Source organism: Poecilia reticulata, chromosome 8 (assembly GCF_904066995.2).
Source record: "Poecilia reticulata chromosome 8, P_reticulata-male-v2, whole genome shotgun sequence".
NCBI lineage: Eukaryota > Metazoa > Chordata > Actinopteri > Cyprinodontiformes > Poeciliidae > Poecilia > Poecilia reticulata.
This window is the reverse complement of record NC_088837.1, coordinates 18,014,392-18,035,134: the sequence shown is the minus strand read 5'-3', so window position 1 is coordinate 18,035,134 and position 20,743 is coordinate 18,014,392. Positions and strand designations below refer to the sequence as shown.

The window sequence follows — 20,743 nt, the reverse complement described above, 5'->3', positions numbered from 1 at the left end:
TGCCTTCTGTCTCTTCTCCTGTCTGGCTTGGCTCAAATCAAGACATTACTCCACTTGCATTTCACTTGAATGTCAGTTAGAAAGAAAAAAAAAAGAAGAGACCACACACTTCCATTCTGCTTTACTTGCTTCGTGTGAGGAAATATTGCTTTGAGCTAAGGTATTAAAGTTGAAACCAATACACAGCAGGAAAACATCCATGACCAGAACGTACGGGATGAAAAATGAGCAGAGAAATGTAGCTGAAAGAATCGAGCCGCGTCTGATGAAGTAGTGGAACGTTTTTGTAGACAATAAAATCGGTTTGAAAAGTGGCTCGCATTTACTCCGCTCTTAGATTTCATCATTCGGGGATGTTTTAGGAGTGAATGGAGTTCTTGTTGCAAAGCTCGCCTTGCTTTAGTCACGCTCCACACACTGACATCGCTTCTGAATCCGGAAACGTATATTGTATATTTGTAGAGAAAGCTCAAGTCTTAATTAGTCTGTAAAAGTGTGGTTGCAGGATCTGAGCTGTAGAAGCTTGCAGGGAGAACACAGTGATGCAGAAGAGCATTAATCATTTTGTCAGTGTCTTTAAAGGGCCAGAGGAGGCCTAATATTAGACATTTGTCTCAGCTGAAGACGCTCTGCTCCTTTGCTTTCTTGTTGCATTTTTGTAACTGGCTAAAAATGTCAAGCTGTTCGGAGAAATCTGCGAATGACGCTAATTCATCTTAGCTCTCAAACGCTCTTGATCTTTATGTTTGTTCAATGCACAGGTCAAATAGGCTCAGCCTTGCTCCGAGTTCATGGCTTTGAGGGAAATGTGCGTGTTAAATACTGTCAGAAACTGATACCGCGGGACGGTTCACAATAGGGATTTTAGAGAATGGAGCATATCGTTCAGCCAAGCTCTCCTCGGGCTTCACATGTCGACCCTCAAACGCCACATAATTTAAAAGCCTCTGAGCCACGAATTAAATAAAAAGAAGGAAAAAAATGTACCCCAGATTTCAAGTCTAGCATGCGTAATGTCTGGTTCATACGTGCCTTCTTCTTTTAAGATTCGATGCACTTAATATGTCTTCTTACCCCGTGAATAAATCTGCAAATTAATGTTTGTTTTGATTGAGGGCAGCTTGACAAACACTCAAGAATGTTTTCTTGAGAGAAGACCGTCAGTTGTCGTGCATAAAGTTTATATTTAGAAAGCTGGAATGTGATGCAGGAAGAATGGTAGACAGATTTTTTTTACACTAAATGAAAAAAAACATAATACATTTTTTTTCCCTCACTCCCTGAGATTAAATCAGACTAAAATTTTCTGATTTAGGTTTATGTCCTGTTCTTATTTCTGTATTCCCTTAATGCAAGAATATTACAGAGTGTATGTTTCACGTTAAAATTCAGAACTTAGCATTTTTCCTCAAGCATAAGCCGATGTTGATACATTTATGTGTATCTGATGTTGGCTGTATGTGAAATTATTTATGTTTCAGTTTGCTGAAATAAATAATTAAAACTAAAATGATTACAATATTTGTTTTTAAGCTGAGTCTGATTTCCCTGCAAAGAGTTCCATCCTGAAGAATTGTTTCCAGACCGTTAAACAACTAAATGAATTCCTTCAGCAGAGATAAAATAAGGACTCCAAACTCCTGAAGTATTGGATTTTATGTCCCTGCATAGCAACTGTGCTTGCACTTTATCTTGAATAATAGTCTTTCTTTTACAATTGAAGGTCATGTAATGAAAACCTCACAACAACAAACTCAAACCAATAAAAGAAAAAAGAAAGCGTACAGACTGTGGTGTGCTTTCAGCTCCATTTAGGTCAATTTCAGACCTTTCAGAAACATCCCCAGCAACTTAACTGTTTACACTTCAACATAAAGTGCAATCCAAATGAGATGAAGTCACAGAAACAAAAACACTGCCAGACCATTAGCATTCTTTTAATGTTCCCTGAATGAATAAAATGCTAATAATGAAAGCGGAAAGGATGGACGACAAAATGACCGCAGACTGCAGTGCGGATTGGATCTCTTCTCTGCGTTGTGTGTGTGTGTGTGTATGTGGGGTGGGGGGAGAAAGGCTTTAGTGCCTGAATCAGCTGTGCACTTCATTTAGCGAGTATTTGATTTATTATGACCACCCTCATCAAATGGCTCTCCATGATATACATTCATTTTGTGAGGAATAATTGAAATGCCAAGCAGTCTGACTTGTGGAACAGATGGCTGTGCAGTCTCTGGAAAAAGAAAGAAAAAAAAAGAAAAACACCAGGTTTTATGCATACTCCCCACCTTGATTTTAATGTTAGTTGGGAGGTATGTGCAGGAGACTGAAAGGATCTTAATCTGACCTGCAGGGAAGCCTCCTTTCTTTTTCCTTTTTCTTTTTTTAAAGCAATTTACAAGAAGGCCAGGAGCTGTGAGTGTCCGACAGGAAGATGGTCATTGGCCTCTGGGCTTCGTTGAAGTCTAATCAGCGGACAGCAGGGAATGTCGAGAAATAGATCCGCTCTCTGCCAGCGGAGAGCCATGAAATATTAATCCTCACCTCTTTCCTGACAGTGAGCAATAGTCTTATGGCTGGTGTGTGTGTGTGTGTGTGTGTGTGTGAAACTCCATGTGTGTGTGTCCAACTTTGCGTTTACTCGTTTGCTAAAGATGACAAAAAAATGGAACAGGCAAGACTTTGTGTTGTATTTATATTACGTGACCAAACGACTCCAAGAGTAACGTCAGCCTCGTTGCACAGACTCGCACTAATTACAGGCGAATTCTGGAGCAGAGCTGGAGAAAAAAATGAAAAAATGAAAAAATCCTTGAGATTTTCAGCTCAATTAAGATGGCAAACTGAAGCGGTGAGTGTTTTTCTCGTTTTCCTCCAAACCAATGAGCTCTCCCTGGAATGTCTGCACAGCTGAAGGCGGCGGAGGCAAAGAGTTAATGTTGCAACATGGAAGCGAGGCAGTGTTTCACTTTAGGGACACACTGGGCACTACTGAGACCTCAAATGACGTGATAAATAGATTTCCGAGCAAATAAACCTTCCCTTAATGGCATTGTGGAGCCATAACTGCAAACTGGGCACGGGAGTCAAATGTCAGCATGACCACAGGGTCACGTTTTTCTCAGATGGTCTGTCATGCTTTTAATGACTTCAAACTGTTTGATCAAAATGGGGGAGTGGGGGGCAAATAAGCGTATTTTTGAAATTAAATTCGTCTGTATGCAATACATTGACACTGTTATACTTAATGTATGCAAAGTAAATCTACAATGTGTCAAAGAAAGCCTAATTTAATTGATTTGTTGTTTTTTCATTTGATAGCTAATGTAACAAAAGAGTTCTTTAATGGGCTTTGACAGAGAAAATATGAAAGAAAATAAAGTTATGAAGTGCAGAATCTGAAAACAGTTGAGCGTTTTACCAGCTTGAGGCAGAAAGTTGTAAGACAGTCGGACGGTTCTGTTTGTCTAAAGGCTCTAGAGCAGGGGTCACCAACTCCAGTCCTCGAGGGCTACCGTCCCGCTACTTTTAGATGCGTCTCTGCTCAAACACACCTGGATCAAATAAACTGCTCATTTCCAGCCTATTGCAGAGAGGAATGAATGCTGGTGAGGAAATTCAGACATTTTGGAGCAGAGGTGAATCTAAAAGTTGCAGGATGGTAGCCCTTGAGGACTGGAGTTGGTGACCCCTGCTCTAGAGGATGTGAGGAGTCTGAAACCGTTCAGAGCCCCGACCCCTCCAGCTCCAAAACACATCCACTCCAATGACCCTTTCAGCTCCCCTCACTATCCTCTCCAGGAACGTCTATCATTTTCTTTAAAAACAGATCCTTGATTGAAATAGTGGGTTAAATCTGTACGATTTGGCTGTTTTTTTTTTGGTTTTTTTGCACATCTAAAACATAAAGAAATCTCTCGGTGTTGCCTCTTCATGTTCCTTGGGTTCTGTCAGGTATTATTTGAGCAACACACAATAAAGTGAAGCGTAAATGTACTCTCCAGCCGACACTCCTGAAATAGAGGCAGCAGTGGTCAGAATAGCAAAGAGGAAAAGTGACTAATGGCATTGGAAGAATATGAGGAACGGACAAAGCCCCGCAAGATAAAAGTGGTCCATTAATGTTGAACTAAGCTGTACGGGCCAGAGTTTATGAATTAGCAAGAAAGGAAGATGAGGAAGATCAGTTTTTTTGGGGGGTTTTTTAAAGAAAGAGGCTGGAATTAGTTAGCTTTCTGAGACAGATTCATGTGATTTTCACACTCTCTACCACTATATATGTTAAAACAGATGCTACTGTGCTTATTAAGAAGTAAAAAAAAAAGATGGGTGACTTTTTTTTTCTTTTTTAATAATCAAGTGTCCTCTTTTACCACGGCATCCCTGCACCGGGTACGTCTTTTTTTTTAAACGTATCTTTATTATTATTATTATTATTATTATTATTATTATTATTATTATTTCCATACTACAGGAAGTAGCTATCCAATTTTGCATTGCCCGTATAATATACAGTCCCACTGAGGATTGAATGGAAAAAGATGAAAATGAAGAGCGTAACAATACCCGAGCTTATTTCAGGGGTGGGTGAGGAGGGATGTGTCGGTGCTGGGGGATTTCAATCCCCACGAGGTTCTAATCTTGTTTGGGTCCATGAGCACAAGCTCGGTTCAAACTGAAAGGCTCTCTCCCCGCTCTGCATGCAGGGAAAAGCAGACGAGTGGCTTTCTCCTGGTCTACCGAGATGTTCCTCTATTTTATAGACTGTTTGTCACAGGGGGGGAGTGGGCTGTTTTCTATGACTAATCCAGCTATAAACAGCTCTTCTGACATACCTTATTTGGCTCTGCTTTGTTGCTGTTCCATCAAAAATAAAGCTGCAATAAATCATTGCACGTGTGAATCCCCCCTGTTTTTTTTACATGCAGATTACAACGTGTACGTCTAAATAGATTTCAAAGTGCCGCCATGAAGTGAACAGCATTTACAGAGCTCTGGGAGATTTATTATCTATTATTTTTATGTTTGTCATCCGTGGTAAAACGGTGCTGCAGTGATTTGTCTTCAGAGCTCTGCGTTTCAGTGTGTGTGTTTGGAAAGAAATATAAAAAAAAAAAAAAAAGAAAAAAAAACAGGTTTCAGCAGCATTCACCAGCAACTGTGCAGGGTAACTGTGTGGGAGGAAAAATGAAAGGCAGAAATCTAAATGTGTCTGACACAGCGTCCACCAAGCCTCGGCGGATCCCTCTGAGAACTCTGGGTAGACAGGCTGCAGGTATGCGAAACACAATTCAGAGGTGCTGGAAGCATTAAAAATAAATATTACAGAAAGAAAATCAAGCCAGAGGCGGCGAGAAGCACATTAACGTAATGGCAGGCTGCTTGAAAGATTCCCTCATAATGCTGCCCGTTTCTGTGTCTCTCTTACGGATCGATGCTGAAAACAGAAGTTGTGTGCCACGACGGACCCAAAGTGAGCCGTTTTTTGTTTTTTTCTTTCTGAGAAATGTCACGAACTCTTAAAAAAAGGAGGGGAGGGTAATTAGGTGGGGTGGGGGGGGGGGCATATGCTTTTAGCTGCAAGGGGCAATCTCCCTCAGCAGAGCTGCTCCTTGAGGCTCAGCAGGAGTACAAGAACAACAGCTAATCAAAGCGTCTCGTTCTGATGGCTGCTGAGAGGAAGAGGACTCCTGCCTCCTCGCACCTTCATCTGCTGGGCGAAGAGCTTCGGTCCAGAACTCCCATCAATCAAACTAAACAACTGAAGCTTTTCATTTCTGCCTGATAAGATCTGCATTGACCCACCATCACTGCCAGAGTATGCAGAAAATATTGGGCCTGTGAGAGCAAGGGTGACATTTAAAGCAGTTGCCTCACTTAGTTTTTTTTGTGTTTTTTTTCACCCCTCCCTTTCATATCTGAATGTCATCAGGCTGTCTAATCAGAGAATCGTGTTTAGGCTCTCTCTCATTTTGACAAGTTCAATTTCAGTTTTTTTTGTTGTTTTTTTAAAGCAACCTGTTATCAGCCTCGGTAGCTGATTAGTGAGTTTGTTAAATAATTATCCTCTTTGCAGGAACCTGCTTAACATTCAGACAGGTCACATTCACAGCAATGAAGCACTATTAGGATCTATTAGTACGAACCGAGACATTCGTTGCAAATTGAGTACACGGTTAAGGGACCTCAGCAGTGGCTGAATCAGATTTGATAATCGAGCATTAATTGATTATCGAGCATTAAGTCGTTTCATTAAGTAAGACAACAAAAAAGGATGTGTAGCTCTAACTCTACGGAATAGATTCAGTTGATCATTTCCAGTCACGACACTGAGTTCGTAAAATCAGTATCAAAACATCGAGGCACGCATTTTATTTTCTGAAGCCCCAACATAAATTGAGAACAGAAGCTTCCAAATCATTAATCCCTTTCTCTTGCGAGCTGTCGCTGCAGCCCAACAGCGACTGACGAGAAGCTTCACAATAACATTAAAATGCAAAATAAGTGTCATTGTAATGATGCACAACATGGGAGTTTTGTGACATTAGGTAATATGGCTTCCCACTCAGGGAGTCGTAGTGTCAGGGGGCGGAATAAGGATCTGTTTGTTGCTTATTATGTAGAGTTTAAGTAAAATATGTAGTGCTAATTTAGATCTGGACTATATTTCTTTGCAGACTGTCATTACCAACTGTTTAAAATAACATTTTCAACTAATTTAAAAATTTTATATCTATGCAAAACTATTTTTGTATCTTTATTTTAGAAAAAAAAACATCTTATTTACAGTATACTATAAAGTAAATACACCAACTAGTGTTTGTATTTTAGTTTTTGGACTTCCACATTTTTTTTTAGATACCTTAAGTGGATAAAGTAGAACAGTGACCATTCAGATAAATAAATAAGTAAACAAATAAGTAAATAAATAAAAATAATGTCCTTGTAATGTATCCTAAATATTTTAAATATAAAACCTAACAATGGAATTACTAATATTCATAAATTTATCAAATCTAAATTTGGGTGTGTTATCTGTACAATTAAATTAGAATGGGATGTAGTAACTCTCTTCACTCCTTATCACAATGATTCGAAGGAAACAGATATAACTTTTGTAAAACAAAAAAGGTTTTTATAAATAAAAAACAAATATTGACAAAAAATATTGATGCCAATGGATCATTAGCTATAGCAGCCATGATTGATCAGATGTAGCTCAGAAACAAAAATCATAGGATGGTTATGCCTGAATGTACTAACTCCACACTAAACACATAAAAAAACACAACAATCAAAATGTATATTTTCAATAATTTGTGGGCATCTACACAACCTGAAGGTGACACAAGCAGGAAAATTGCAGGATGAATAATAGTTAAATGAAAAAAATCAGAAAAAACATTAACTGAAATATTTTCTACAGATTGTAGATTCTTTAAAATGCACCTTGGATTTGTGAAACCCCATTTAAAAAAAATAATAACAGCAAAAATTGACTTAAAGAAATGCCAAGCTAAAACGCTTCTAGAAATAGCAGCACATCTTTAAATATCAACAGCAACAGAAGATGAAAAAATACCACGATGGGTGGCAAAAGCTGCGTCAGTCCATCGCCATGCACAGAGAGAAGAGGATCCAAGGGCAAGCAGTGGATCACCAGGCAAAGGATTTCATTTGGTGTGTTTGGATGTTGTGACTGGTGCCATTTTGCATTTGTAAGACGAGTCAGCCTCAGACCAGATCTGGAGCAGGGGCCGCAGCATGACAGACCCCACCCACTAGGACAGCTCTGAGAGCCAAAGTAGGGAGACTGTCCAATGGAGAAATGAAAACCGTGCTGGGGTGACGTGTGTGTGTGTTTATTTTAGCATTTCTCTCCTTGTAAGGCCCATTTTTCTAACAAATACTAAACTGTGAGTATAGAACTTATAGGACCCAGAAGGAAAAGTGCTATTTTTGGGGTTAGGTTTAAGACTAAGGGGTGACTTAAGTTTAGGCATATACTGGCAATGCATAGGTTTACGATAAGAGTTGAGGTTTGACTTCTGCTCATGAAAAATGAGCAGACGTCCTCGCAAGAGTCATTGTGATGATAGAAAGATGTAATATGTGCGTCACTAAACTCTTTTCTGCGCATTAACCAGAAATGTTGAAATGATTAATAGAATAAAGCAGAAGCGGAACAAGACTGAGAAATGTTGCAGCATTTTGCTGTGCAAAGTTTTATCAAGAAAAATAAAGTGTCAAATCAAATTTTCTGTGAAGATCTACGCAGAGGAACCATCTGTCTCGTTATCGGTGCTACCTGTAGAAGTCAGTATATTATGATGCGTTGGTGCCTGGACCTGGCAAATTGCACATCTGGAAAGGCACCATTAATGTTCAAAGATATAAAACTAGCAAGAGGCAACATATGCTCCACGTTCTCTACAGATTAAAAGCTTTAATAAACGGGGCTGACTTAACGGATTCAATCAAAATTTCACAAAATCATCAAAGCAACCCAGCTAAATCAGGCTGGATTTGAATTCAGATACATTTTACAAAGAGTTTTGTTTCAGACATATTTATCAGAGTTCCCAAAATTGAAGGCTTCAGGATGAAAATATGTCCATCTGCAAGACAAGAGAAATGACGATGTTTACAAGAGAGTGTGTTTTACCGTTCTATGTTGGAACAAAAGCACCAGTGTTTTTTTTTTCTATTTTGGCTTCTCAAACCGAGTAGGAAGACTTAAGTTTTTTTTTTTTTTCTTCTTTTACATATTTTAAGTATCTGTGTTTCGGTTTGGCAAACACTTTGAGAGCTCAAATTCTGAGTTAAAATGTAAATTGTATATTTTAATGCTTAATATAGCAGATGTCATGTGGCTCTATTGGAATGGTATGACAGAAATGTAACTAGATTGAATGAAAAATGCCTTTAAAAATATATAAATATTAGAATTGAAGGACAAAACTTATCAGTACAAGTTTGAAAAAGTCTTTGAACTTGTCTGGAAAAAAAATGAAATAAATTTTCCGACTTTTGGACACATCGGGTCAAGTTTATTTTGATCGTCACATACCAAAGTCTGCTACCTTTAAAATGATCAGTCAAAGTGCGATTGATTTAAATAACATTTACTTGCGCATGTCACAATAACATACAGAGGCAATCATGGTGGTACAGATGAGGACACAGCAGTGGAACCAAATAATTTGTAAAATCGGCCGATGAACACAATAAAAAGCTGCATCTCTTGGTTCATACACAACATGAACAGTCTGCTGTGGTGCCACTCTTTAAAACGTCACTTTTTCTAACATACCGGGAGCACATCAACCGAAACACAAAGCAGGAAAATTAATTTAAAAAAAAATTTAAAAAAAAGGCACCTGACCACAGGTAGGAATAAAGAAAATACGTTCAGGACTCTAAAAAGAAATCAGGCTTCAACTATTTACACAGCAAACAACACAGAAATGGAAAATGTAGATGGAAGCCAACAGCGTAAGATGATTACTACAGAAAACGTTAAGGCTCAAGTATAGCTGCATTTATAGCAGAAGTACGAGGTAATGGGTTTTCACAATCAAACTGTCAACCATAAATTACTTAAAGAATAAAAAGACAGTTATGTTTTAGACTAATCAGTGATTAGTTTCTATTAGCATGTCCCCAGACTGAATGGAAACAAACACAAACTGCCTCCAATATTTAAAGCTCATCAAGACAAGTTGTCCAACCTGATGATAGCAGAAAAAGTTTCCATCTACAGTTGGTCCAGTCATTAAACTATACCAACAAGTAAAAAAAAAAAAAAAAAATCCTGCCCCCACCCAAAGAAAACTAATGATTTGTGGAGATATGAGTAAGAAACTATCGTCTAGAGGTGAGAATAGGTTAGGACAGTGACCTGTGCCCTCCCAGGTGGACAACCAGTGCTGAAAACAGATTCTGGAAACTAGAAGAACAACGTGAGAGACCTCAGAAAAAAAAAAGAAAAACTTTCCCAGACTCACACAGCTGTTTCATAATACACCAGACACACCCAACTCATCATTGGTGGATGGAAAATTGCATGTTGAGTAAAGAAAAACCTGCCTGGAACCAGTTTTACAGTAAAATACAAAACCATGTGGTAGAAGGAAAAAATATTGAACTTTTTACATTTTTTAAAGGCAATTTCAAAAAAAGCCTGAGATAAAGATCTTTTTTTTTTATACTTTGCCTGTCCCTTTAGAAAGTGTGAACAGCCAAATATTCAAGAAGCAGCGCTGTAAACTGGCCAAAACAATCTGTAGCTACCAGCACATCACACTTCATGCAAAAAATAAAATTGCTACTCCCCCCCCCCCTCACTGTACAAGTTAAACACAAAATAAAAGAATTTAAAAGTTAATTTACAAAACGGTAAATAAAAACACACTTACATGGAGCAGAGAAGAACAGGAAAAAAAACCCACACACCATATAGAGTTCCCACTGTCCAGACAACAAGCTGCGCTCGCCAGCGCCCTCCGGAGGTCACTGAGGAGTAAACAGAGCCGAGGACGACCTGGGGTGAGGGGGGCTTGGCATCCTTTACAAGGAGATGCCGCTTTGTTCCAAACGTAAAAATGGCTCAACGTACAATACTCAGAATATACGCTTTCGCTTCAGGTAGGAGTCTGCGTAATGGCCGCCGAGGCCTTGGGAATGCTGGCCCACATAGCCTCCCTCTGGGCTCGGCTCCGGAGACGGGATGAGCCGGGAAAAAACACGCTTCTGGCTACTCATCGGGGTCTAGAAATAAGAGGAAAATAGTAAAAAAAAAACAAAAAAAAAAAACTTTTTTATAAAGCCAACACCTTTAAAGAAAAAACAGTTTGAGGCTAGCTGTCAATTACCTTAATAACGTTCCCCATGTCTGGAAGGTAGGGGGCGCTGTGGGTTCCTGGAGGCATTCCCACAGCCTGTAGACAAAAAACACACATTTCTCACTTACCCTCACACTGCAATGTTAATCATTAAACACTGGCATCCTGTTATTAGCCTCCTTCTTCACATCCAGGCACTGACAGGTGATTGATACTTCAAATAGAAAATGATCGGGTTTTGCTGGTTACCTTGTTGAGGTGGGTGGCAGGCGGGCTGCCATTGCTGCTGGCTTCTGGTCCTGAGCTGAAGTACGAGGAGAGGGGTGGGCTGCTGGGATCAGCGTAGTGGGGAAACCGCTCACTGTAGTCAGGTTGACGGGAAAACTGAAGAAATTCCAACAAAAAAAATTAAGAAAAACTGATAAATATGCTGAATTCACTTTTAATGAATGAAAAATTTTTTTTTAAAAAAAGCCTTAGATAAGGTTGAAACAGCTGAACACATACATACACACACACACACACACACACACTACCTGCTGACCAAATCCTGCCAAGGCTCCAACGTCGAGGTTCTCCTGCTGTTTGTACGAGTAGGCCAGAGCATCCTGAGGAGAAGCAGCAGATGGGCATCAGACCAAATTACATCATATAGACCCGTAATTGAGCAGCAATGTGCAGAAAGACCCACTAGTGGCCACGCGACATCTATTCATGTCTAACTCAACCGACGGGGCAGGAAGAGGTGATCACCTGCTGTAAAGGAGGAGGATACTCGGGGCTGTAGGAGTCCTGGTAACGCAGGTTGTAGTTGGGCTGCATGTTGTGAAGCGTGTGCTGGTTAGACACGTTGCTTAGTGTTGGCCGCTTCCTGTAGGGGTGAGGCCTGCTGCTCGCTGCTGCAGAGAAGGGAAACATGAGCCGAACGTGTCTGGCTGACTGCTTGCCTTGCACATGAACAGATTTAAATGAAAAAATTAAAAATACGGCATCTCACCTGAAGGATAAACACTGGCATTGAGAAAGGCGCTCTGAGGAAGGTTCATCTCTTTAGGAAGATCCCCTAGCATCGATACCTAGCGGTGAGGAGAAGGGTTTTTGTTCAATTCTCGTACAATTAGATGAGAATTGAACAAAAAAAATAAAAAAAATCTACTTTGAAACGTACTCCTTGTGCTGTGAGGCCATCTGCCCCCATCATGCCACCCATCAGGGGCAAGGAAATGCCTGGCAGGGAGGGAGAGGGAGTCTGAGGGAAGCCGCACGCTGATGTGGGGGAATCCTGCTCCCTCATTAGGCCTCTGCCAAGAGACCCTGGCTTCAGAGAGGGCACAGCCTCCATCTGCAGAGCCAGACCTGGGACCACGCCGCCTGCAGCAATCCAAACAGATCAACCCCAATGAAGAGCTACTGGGATACATTCTAGCAAGAAGTTCTTATTGTTGTAAAACAACGGCATTTGGTGGAAGATATTTCCTCCAAATGCCCAAAACAAGCTAACGGGGGGGGGGGATCTCAATTACTTTTTCACCCCGCCATGCCAATCCAGAACTAGATATTTTCTAGCCATGCCAATCCAGAACTAGATATTTTCTAGTTCTGGAGCACACTGGACTGTGCTCCACTAAATGCTCCAAGTTCACAGTATCATTTTCTAACCCAAGTCTCTTTAACAAAAATTATAATACACCTCCAAACTTTTATCCATGCTGTGCTCCTTGGTCTTAATGATGTTCACCAAAAATCTCCAATGAACTGCTGAGTGCAACTGGTTGCACAGATGTTAACTTTGGCACATCAGCTTAAAGAAGGTCCCAAACACAAAAAAACACTAAATCCTTCTGCATCACAGCTATCCCCTTCTTCGTTGTTCCATCACAAGATCACAGTAAATTACATTCAAGAAAAAGACTTGAAGGGTACGAATACATTTAAGCTACTCAGTATTGTTCCGCTATTGAATGCAGATTCCTGAAGTATGATTAGAACTGATTAATCTGAATATTTCAGCATTGGCAAACGCTAGAAGTGTGATGCATGATTAAGAGGATACAGATGTTTATAATCAGATGAAAAGCAAAAACATGTCATTAGTCGCTCAAGGAGCTCCGGCTGGAAGTGAAAGATGCCAAACCTTGAGGGAGCTCTCCAAGCAGATGGACTCCCTGCTGGACGGGCAGAGCAGCCAGAGGATTGTCCCCGATGAGCCCCGCCTGCTGGCCAAAGGACAGACCAGTGTTACCACAGGGTCACCCAACATGGCTGCAGCACTCAGAGGAAAAACTGCAGACGCACAGCAACACACTAAAACCAGCGTTTACGTTCACTCACCAACTTCTCCCTCAAATATCAGCGTTTGACAGTCCAGGCGTATAATAGAGAAGCACACCCACAGCATCACTCAGAAAACCCTCACTCTTCCCGAGAGAGCTTACCAACCACGACAAATCTGTCCCTTTTTACCTAAAAAAAAAACCGGCTGGAACCCATCAAGTTCCAGCCTCCACCTCACACACCATCATCACTCACACAAACCACAACAGGGATTTTTTTTTTCTTCTCTTTACTGTGCAGCACCTGAGCCCAGAGAAGATGATTTCCCAGAAAGGCTTGCTAATGGCACATAGGAGCAGAACAGAGAGGAGGAGGAGGGATGAAGATGAATCAAACAGAAGATGAAGGAGCAGGAGGAGAGATGGCATCAAGGCGGAGGCCAAAAGGTAAGGGTACCTGCTGGACCTTAGCCTGGTTCTGGAGGAGCAGCTGCAGCAGGGCCGCCGACAGGGCGGGGTTGGGCAGCAGTGGGATGGCAGGGGCCACTCCGAGGAGACCTGCAAATAAACACCATCAATAAACTGAAAAGTAACCGATAAAGAGCTGAGGCGGAGGACAGCTCACCCTGTTTGTGTCCCTGTGACAAAACGTTGAGCAGCATCTTGAGAGCAGCAGGGTTATTAAGGCTGGTGAGGATCTGCATGGTTGTGGGGTCAGGGAGGAGACCTTTACCCCTGTTCACAGCCTTGTAGGTAGGAAGAAGAAAAAACCCCATCAGGAAACAGACAAACCAGGGGGGGAGGGGGACTGACTGGGGTGGGCATGGCTAAAAATCTCTTATAAGAATTTTGATTTATTGTTTGTCGTGATAAATTCCAGTTATTGATGTTCAGTAAAACAAAACTGACAATATGGTCAGAAACTTTATTTTGATATTTTCTCCACAAACATCAGTAAATCGGTAGATTTGAAAATATTAGATTAAATGCAGTTACTGTGCTCAACTTGGTAAAATAAACGTTTTTTAAGAAAGCAGCATCCTGCAGCCCATTTCAGATGAGAATGTTTTTTCAAGAATATTTCTGGTGCTATGAATGCAGTGCCATGCAGTCACCATCCTGCAAAACCATTACCTAAAAATAAATGCTTTTAAAAAATGTTTAATAGTCTTTGTTATCACAGTAGTACCGCAATATATTGCGATAAAATCCTAAGTGCATATCAGTGATTCCTACGACTGACCATGTGGGTCAGTGTACACAAATTTTCCCATAGTACCGTTGTCTGGGCAGCGATCAGTGCAGCCAGCATGCTTCTTCCAGGAGGGCCGGGGGCACAGAAGGACACCCTGATGTGCGTCCCTCCCAGCAGCCGGCCGTCTCCGAGTCGCTGCGCCTCCTCAGCCATCTCCGCAGTGGCAAACTCCAGCACGGCGAAACGCCGGAAACTCCCATCTTGCCCCTGAGCCAACTACGGAGAGAAAGTCCAAAGGTGAAACCAACCCGGAGATCTACTGTCAGCATATGGACTAATCATTTTGTGCCATTTATTGAACTGACTGGCAGCTCAAACGCACAACAGACTCGTCTGAACTGATTCTTCATTATATCTTGAAAATCATTCGCGCATAAATAGATGTGACTGATTTATTACATTTACTTGAGCATTTTTACTATGCTGTACTTTTGTACTTTCACTTGACTTTAGTTAAAATTTCATAAGTTCTATATTTAAAAAAAAATTATAAAATGGCTTCTTTTCCCTCATTTTGTGGTCATGTTATTTAGATACATTTTCAATTTGATCTTTAAAATGCCAAAATTTCCACATAACTACATTTTGGTACATCTAAAGATGTACCAAATTTCTTATTTGGAGTACAATTTTTGGGTACCTTACCAACCTGCGCATATAAATCATACTTTTACACATACACTAATGTTTAGCTTTGAATGTATGTTTCTACTAAATGTTTCCACCTTTTTGTAATTAAAAAAAAAAAAAAAAGAGTGAATCATACTGAAGGACACCAGCTGATCCTGTTGGTCTTTACCAGCAAACTCTGCCCTATCGCTATAGAAACCCAGGAACCACAGAAAAACTAGGGCAACAGTGAAAGATGCAAGACCAAGCATAAAGGAAAGCATAAGAACAAATTAAAATAACCCCAACACCCTCAGGGTCAACTTGTCACAAGCATAGCCTTTTTCACTAAGCTTCAAAAACATATCACCTGACCTTAAAACAAATATAATAGAACAATGAAACTTGAAAAGCATTTTTTTTTCTCAAATCTGTTCATTATTGTTGTTGAGAGAAAAGGAGGAATAAGTTAATGAATTTATTATCTTGACGAGCAGCAGAGTGTTTGTGCATCCTGAACCTGACCTGGCAGAAAACCGGAGAATGGGTGTCGGCCAAAGCGTTTCGGAGGTCCTGGGCGGTCAGGAGGCTCGGGGGCAGCCGGTCCACACACAGACACTTTGAGTGCAGCTGCGGGTATGTGAGCGAGCTCACTTCGGTCCAGTGGACGTAGAGCATGCGGGAGCCCAGCTGTTTCCCCAGCAGCTCTGACTTCGCTCGGGCCGCCGAGTCCTTCTTCATGTACTCCACGAAGCCGTAGCCTTTGGAGTGACCGGTAGAGGCGCTGTACACCAGGAAGCAGCGCTCCAGGTTGCCGAAAGGTCGCACCAGCTCCTCGAACTGCTGCTGGGTGAAGGCCCGGGGCAGGTTGGCGATGCACAGCAGGGCGTCGGTCGGCTGCAGCTGCACGGAGATCTCCCTTTCCCGCAGCATGATCTGGTGGAACTCCTTGATGGCGCACTGGGCCTGTTCGCCGTTGAGGAGAGTCACAAATGCTGAGAGAGATAGGTGGGGAGAAAAGGAAAAAAAAAAACTAACTTGGAATGATGTGTAAACCAAATAAAACACGTAAAAATCAGAAATAAAAACAAAGACGAAGCCATTCAAACACAGATTCAAGCTGCGAACCGGTTGACACCGTTTTCTCTTAAGCTTGTCAGATAAAAGACGACGCTGATGGCAAAATGTCAGACGACACCGTCTCTTCTGCCAGAGCAACCTTACTGCTCTCAGCGAGACTGACAGCCGACTCAGTGTCGCCGACAGCCACATCAGGACGTGAAAAGTTGTAGTTTTGTTGACCTTCACTTTATTCAAAGTGACAGACTTCTGATATTGTGAAAATAAAAATTTAACGGCCTTGCAACAGCTTGGCAGCTACAGTGCAGTCGCCATTTTCACCACTGCTATTCATTTTCCCCCCCAATATTATTATTGTCAACCTTCTGGAGACATGGCTTTGCGACTGCAAAAAAAACAAGCAAAAAGCAAGCATCTTTCAGGAGCTTCTGTTTGTTTTATCAAAGTCCCTCTTCCTGGTAAGGGATGCAGCTCACACACACACACCGAAAATGCAGCTTTATTTGAATTTATGACAAAGCAGAGGGAAAATCGTGACAAAGGGAGTTTATGGCTGCCATAATGATGACTTACTGGAACACACTGGGTATTTTAACCAAGGTTTTTATGTTCAAGTCGTTTGATTCTGAAGCCATTTCCCTCTGTGCTTTACTAGTTTTGATGCTCATCTTTAATACAGCAATCAAACTTTTTTATATATAGAGCACAATATAAACCTAAATGCTGCTGTACATATTAAAACTAGACTTTTAAAACAAATCAAACACCACAGTGTGTAAAGGAAGGCAGTTATAGTGCCTTAAATGTTTCTAAGGATAAGATATGAAAAGTTCTACTCCTACATAAAGCTTTTAGAAATGGAGACAAATTACAAATATTTAGTAATTTGATTTGACACAAAAACAAACTGGATCTGTGTGCATAGATACAATTCCAATATTTTATTACCTTTATCAATAAAATATAATCTTGATCTATAACTAGGAATTTATATTAAAGGCTTGAATGTTTTACAAATTCAAGTCTATTATCAAAATACAGAAAAGAGTTTAAAAAAAAAAAAAAGTGTCTGGCTTAAGTCAACAGAAGCCTGAAGAAGTGTTACTGTTGGCAAGACACATTTCTGAGAGCAGTTTGTGTGCGTCATGTGAAGGTAGAATTAAAAAATAATAAAAAAAAAAAAAAAACACCTGGGATGTCCAGATTACCACTAATGTAAAAAAGATTTAATAAAATGCATGCCTTTGGGTGATTGAGTGCACCCAAAGGCACGTGGGAGATTCTGGGTCGACTAGAAGAAGGTTGAGACAAACGTCAAGCTTTTTGGTTACCAGACTAAAACCACTGTTTGGCAAACATAGCACATCATCACCACTGAAGCATGGTAGTGGCAGAGTCATGTTCTGGAGGCACTAAAGAGGTGGAGAAGACACCCACTACTAATTGACAGTTTGCAAAACTCAGTTACTCGAGTTGACGTTGAACAGGGTCTCTTTATTTTGTCTGCACATTTAAAAACCAAAACATATTGGCCATGAATTCACACATAGATGAATAAGAATAAACTTTAATCAATTTAACTGTTGAATGAATGTGGGGAATAAGGCTTTACTTTGGTTGAAAGTCACAGCTTTGAACCGCAGGCTACTTTTGACAAGGGAACTGATGGGTTTCTCAAATTTAAAAAGCTGTCCAGAACAGCAACAATATTTTGAAACTAAATATAAGCTGAACAATACTAAATAATCAACAGTTGTGCGTAGGCATCTTTCTAATAGTTCATTCAGAAACGTAATAGTCTTAGGTTTCTGTATTCAGCCCAGGTATGAGGACATGCATTTTTTAGCTAAATTTGCATCCATAAGTTTGACGCTTATAATTTCAGAATCTGAATGCTTCATTAATCCAAGAGGGACATTACAGTCTTATGGATGCTCAGTCCAAGTGTGAATCTGAAAAATTAAATATGACGAACAATACAAGTAAGAGGGAAAAAAAAAGATGCTCCCAAAATATTAAAACATAAAGGAAACATAGCTAAAGATTAATAGGAGGAACTGTTTTGAGCATATTAAATTATTCTAACCCATCAACATTTGTAAGTTTTCTATAAGTTGCTTTAACGTAAATTTACCATGAAACACTTCAAAATATCGCCAACAAACTATGATCAGCTGCACTACAGCTAACAGTTAAACATGAATGGATTATACTAGCTTTTTGATATTAGTTTGAGGGGTTTATTCACCAAAATATTAAGTTAAACCAACCTGTGCCCTTGTATTTGTCAACAAAGCAGTACTTCAGATCATAGTTTCCCAACAGATCATGGACCTCCTGTGAATAAACGTTTACAAAACATTAAAAAAAAAACATTAGAAAAAAAAAGTGTCTTCAATAACAAAGCTTTACAAAAAATGAAACCTCAGTGGTTTTTTCCTGTGAGAAGGACGCAGGCTGTGATACATGGGTTAAAGTGCTGAAATTGAGATTTTGAGCCTGACAATTAACTCTTTCACGTCCACAGTTAAACTAGTGCACCTGTGGAGAGAAAGGGGAGTGAAGGGGCAACTGCCTCATTGTTGAGGCAGAAATTCTGCAGTGCTTTTGCCCGTTCACAAACAAATACTGACGCTCTCTAGCATTTTCTGACTCGTTTTGTCTCTACGCCTTCCACCTTTTGTTACAGGACCCTCACATCTCGAACTCCCTGTGCTCCCCCCCCCGCCCCCCCCCACTGCCTGTGGACAATGGTACTGCCCACAGGCCTACAGCTCCCCACGAGCCAGGCACGTTCCAAACTAAAAATAGATTTAAAAATAGTACAAAACATCAATGACAGACAAAGACTGCTACGTGAAACAAGTAACTCGCGTCCTGATTAAACACCTGTTTCACCATGTCTTGTTAATTTGACCTGGGAAACCCCAAATATCAAAAGTTGCTAAGTTGGTGAAACAGGCCACAGATGACCACTTTTGCCCAAACAGCGATCTTATCACCGGGCATTTGAAGTAAATCAACTGTCTTTTCAGACATGTCACGGTGTATCTGACCCAATTACACTTTCAGAATAAATTTTACCTTTTGGTCATAAGTAAACAGTTTCAGACTAAGCCTACACATCACGTCAGCAAAAGTTAAAAGGCAGGGTTAAAAGGTTAGCAGGCTAACATTGGTAGCATGATGGGCATTTTGGAGCTAGGTTAACGTTTAGTCAAACTGCTCATTACAGCATGCAAAATTTCACATTTACCTGATTAGTAACATCCGGTGGTAAATTTTTTATTATTATTTTCCTACGGTTGTAAAACTCCCGACGTGTTCTCTCCAGGCGGCTCTCAATATCTTCAGGGCTCAGTGGTATCAAATCCTCATCCACCCTTCGTTGACATTCTGGGCCCGATGTGGCGTCTTCTTCCACCGAAGCGAATTCGGTGTAACGCTGACGGTCACCGGCCATAAAGTTTTCTTTATCCGTAGCGAGGTCGTGGTTTGCGCTAAATGGTCGAGAGACAAATGTGGCCCCGCTGTCTGCGCCTTCATCCGTGCCTGAGGTGGTACTGAGAGACACGGCAGCCGCCATAGCTGGAGTTTGGTGGAGGTTTAATCGGGCTTGAAACTCGGTCAGATTTTGAGCAGTTTAAACAATACACACATGGACCCAGCGACGCTTCTCATTGGACGAGCGGGGAACGCATTCTCCATGACTACGACGCAACGTGCCGTGGGGGCGGGGCGACGCTTCCAACTAGCATACTACCTGTTATGTATGGTAGTCCGCTGTACTGTAGTTTCTTAGCAATTAAAAACAAAACAAACCGTTGCTAAAAAAAAAAGAGAGAACAAATCTGACATAGTGTTTATAAGTACATATGTATGTATCCACAATAGGGTTAGTTTAGAAACCGAAGGGTGAAACTTAATACATGAGAATATTGTTTATTTCTGTTCAAAAATGTTTTATTGATCCCAGTCAGTTAAGATACAGATGTGATTTAAATGCTATAAATAGTTATTACCTGGAGATATAAGTCAAGTGTTATTTCTGTTTATTTTAATGCCTTATGGCTCTTGAAACCCAAAAATTAACATTTTCAGAAAAGTAGAATGTTTTGAATATTGCTCATTTTGAAGCATCCCAAATAATTGTAACAAAAAAATGTCAAAGAAGTTAGTTACATACTATGTATAGTATGTCTACTATAAAGTATAAAGTATGTCCTCTAAACTTCGTAGAGGTTCATTTTGAATAAACTGTTGTAGTGTAACGTGGCATGGAGGTGATCAGTCTTCAAACCCAGGTTTAACTGGTTGGACTGGATAAATGTAAGTCATGGATACCCATACTTCCATTCTTCCTAGGCAAAACTTTTCTTTTTTCAGATGTTCAGGGGGCTTTGGTCTTATTCACAAATTATGATGAATGTTTCTGATAGCTTATCCTACTTTTTCAAGCATTTATGTCTCTTTTCTTGTCCCTGTATGTCTAGTAAATTGCTCCTTTTTATGATCATTGTAAAAATCTTACCATGACACATCGCTTTTCAAATAACTAAAGAAAGACTAATAACTTTGTGTCATTTTAAATGGATATTAAAATAATAACCTCTCCAGTCTTTTACTACGTACTTTATCTTGTTTCTTTGTGTATTTGTTTGTTGATTAAATTTGAGTATATA

The 20,743-nt window shown here is 40.4% G+C and overlaps 1 protein-coding gene across 5 annotated transcripts; it reads right to left on the bottom strand.

Moving 5' to 3' along the window:
* Positions 1 to 9,109: 9,109 nt before the first annotated feature.
* On the bottom strand, positions 9,110 to 19,853 carry raver1 (ribonucleoprotein, PTB-binding 1). 5 transcript variants are annotated; one of them, XM_017306062.2, is made up of 16 exons: positions 19,318 to 19,853; positions 18,332 to 18,398; positions 15,507 to 15,976; positions 14,397 to 14,588; positions 13,743 to 13,863; positions 13,575 to 13,675; positions 13,422 to 13,457; positions 12,979 to 13,057; positions 12,013 to 12,215; positions 11,842 to 11,920; positions 11,598 to 11,743; positions 11,381 to 11,452; positions 11,094 to 11,228; positions 10,875 to 10,940; positions 10,619 to 10,770; positions 9,110 to 10,515 (listed from the first exon to the last, which is right to left on the bottom strand). In XM_017306062.2, exons 1-15 carry the CDS (start codon positions 19,645 to 19,647, stop codon positions 10,624 to 10,626), a joined length of 2,244 nt encoding a protein of 747 aa, XP_017161551.2. In that variant the 5' UTR covers positions 19,648 to 19,853; the 3' UTR covers positions 9,110 to 10,515; positions 10,619 to 10,623. The 5 variants fall into 5 exon arrangements, with proteins under 5 accessions (XP_017161551.2, XP_017161552.2, XP_008414223.2 ...); XM_017306063.2 differs by having other exon boundaries at positions 9,110 to 10,770; positions 11,598 to 11,740; XM_008416001.3 differs by having other exon boundaries at positions 9,110 to 10,770; positions 19,318 to 19,852.
* Positions 19,854 to 20,743: the final 890 nt, after the last annotated feature.

Excerpts from the sequence above, each read along its gene's own strand:
- raver1 (XM_017306062.2), bottom strand. The coding sequence starts at position 19,647 with ATGGCGGCTGCCGTGTCTCTCAGTACCACCTCAGGCACGGATGAAGGC. Across the intron at positions 11,229-11,380 it reads TGGCAGGATTTGGTCAGCAG|TTTTCCCGTCAACCTGACTA; the intron begins GTAGTGTGTGTG and ends GAATTTCTTCAG. Across the intron at positions 10,771-10,874 it reads ACATGGGGAACGTTATTAAG|ACCCCGATGAGTAGCCAGAA; the intron begins GTAATTGACAGC and ends TCTTATTTCTAG.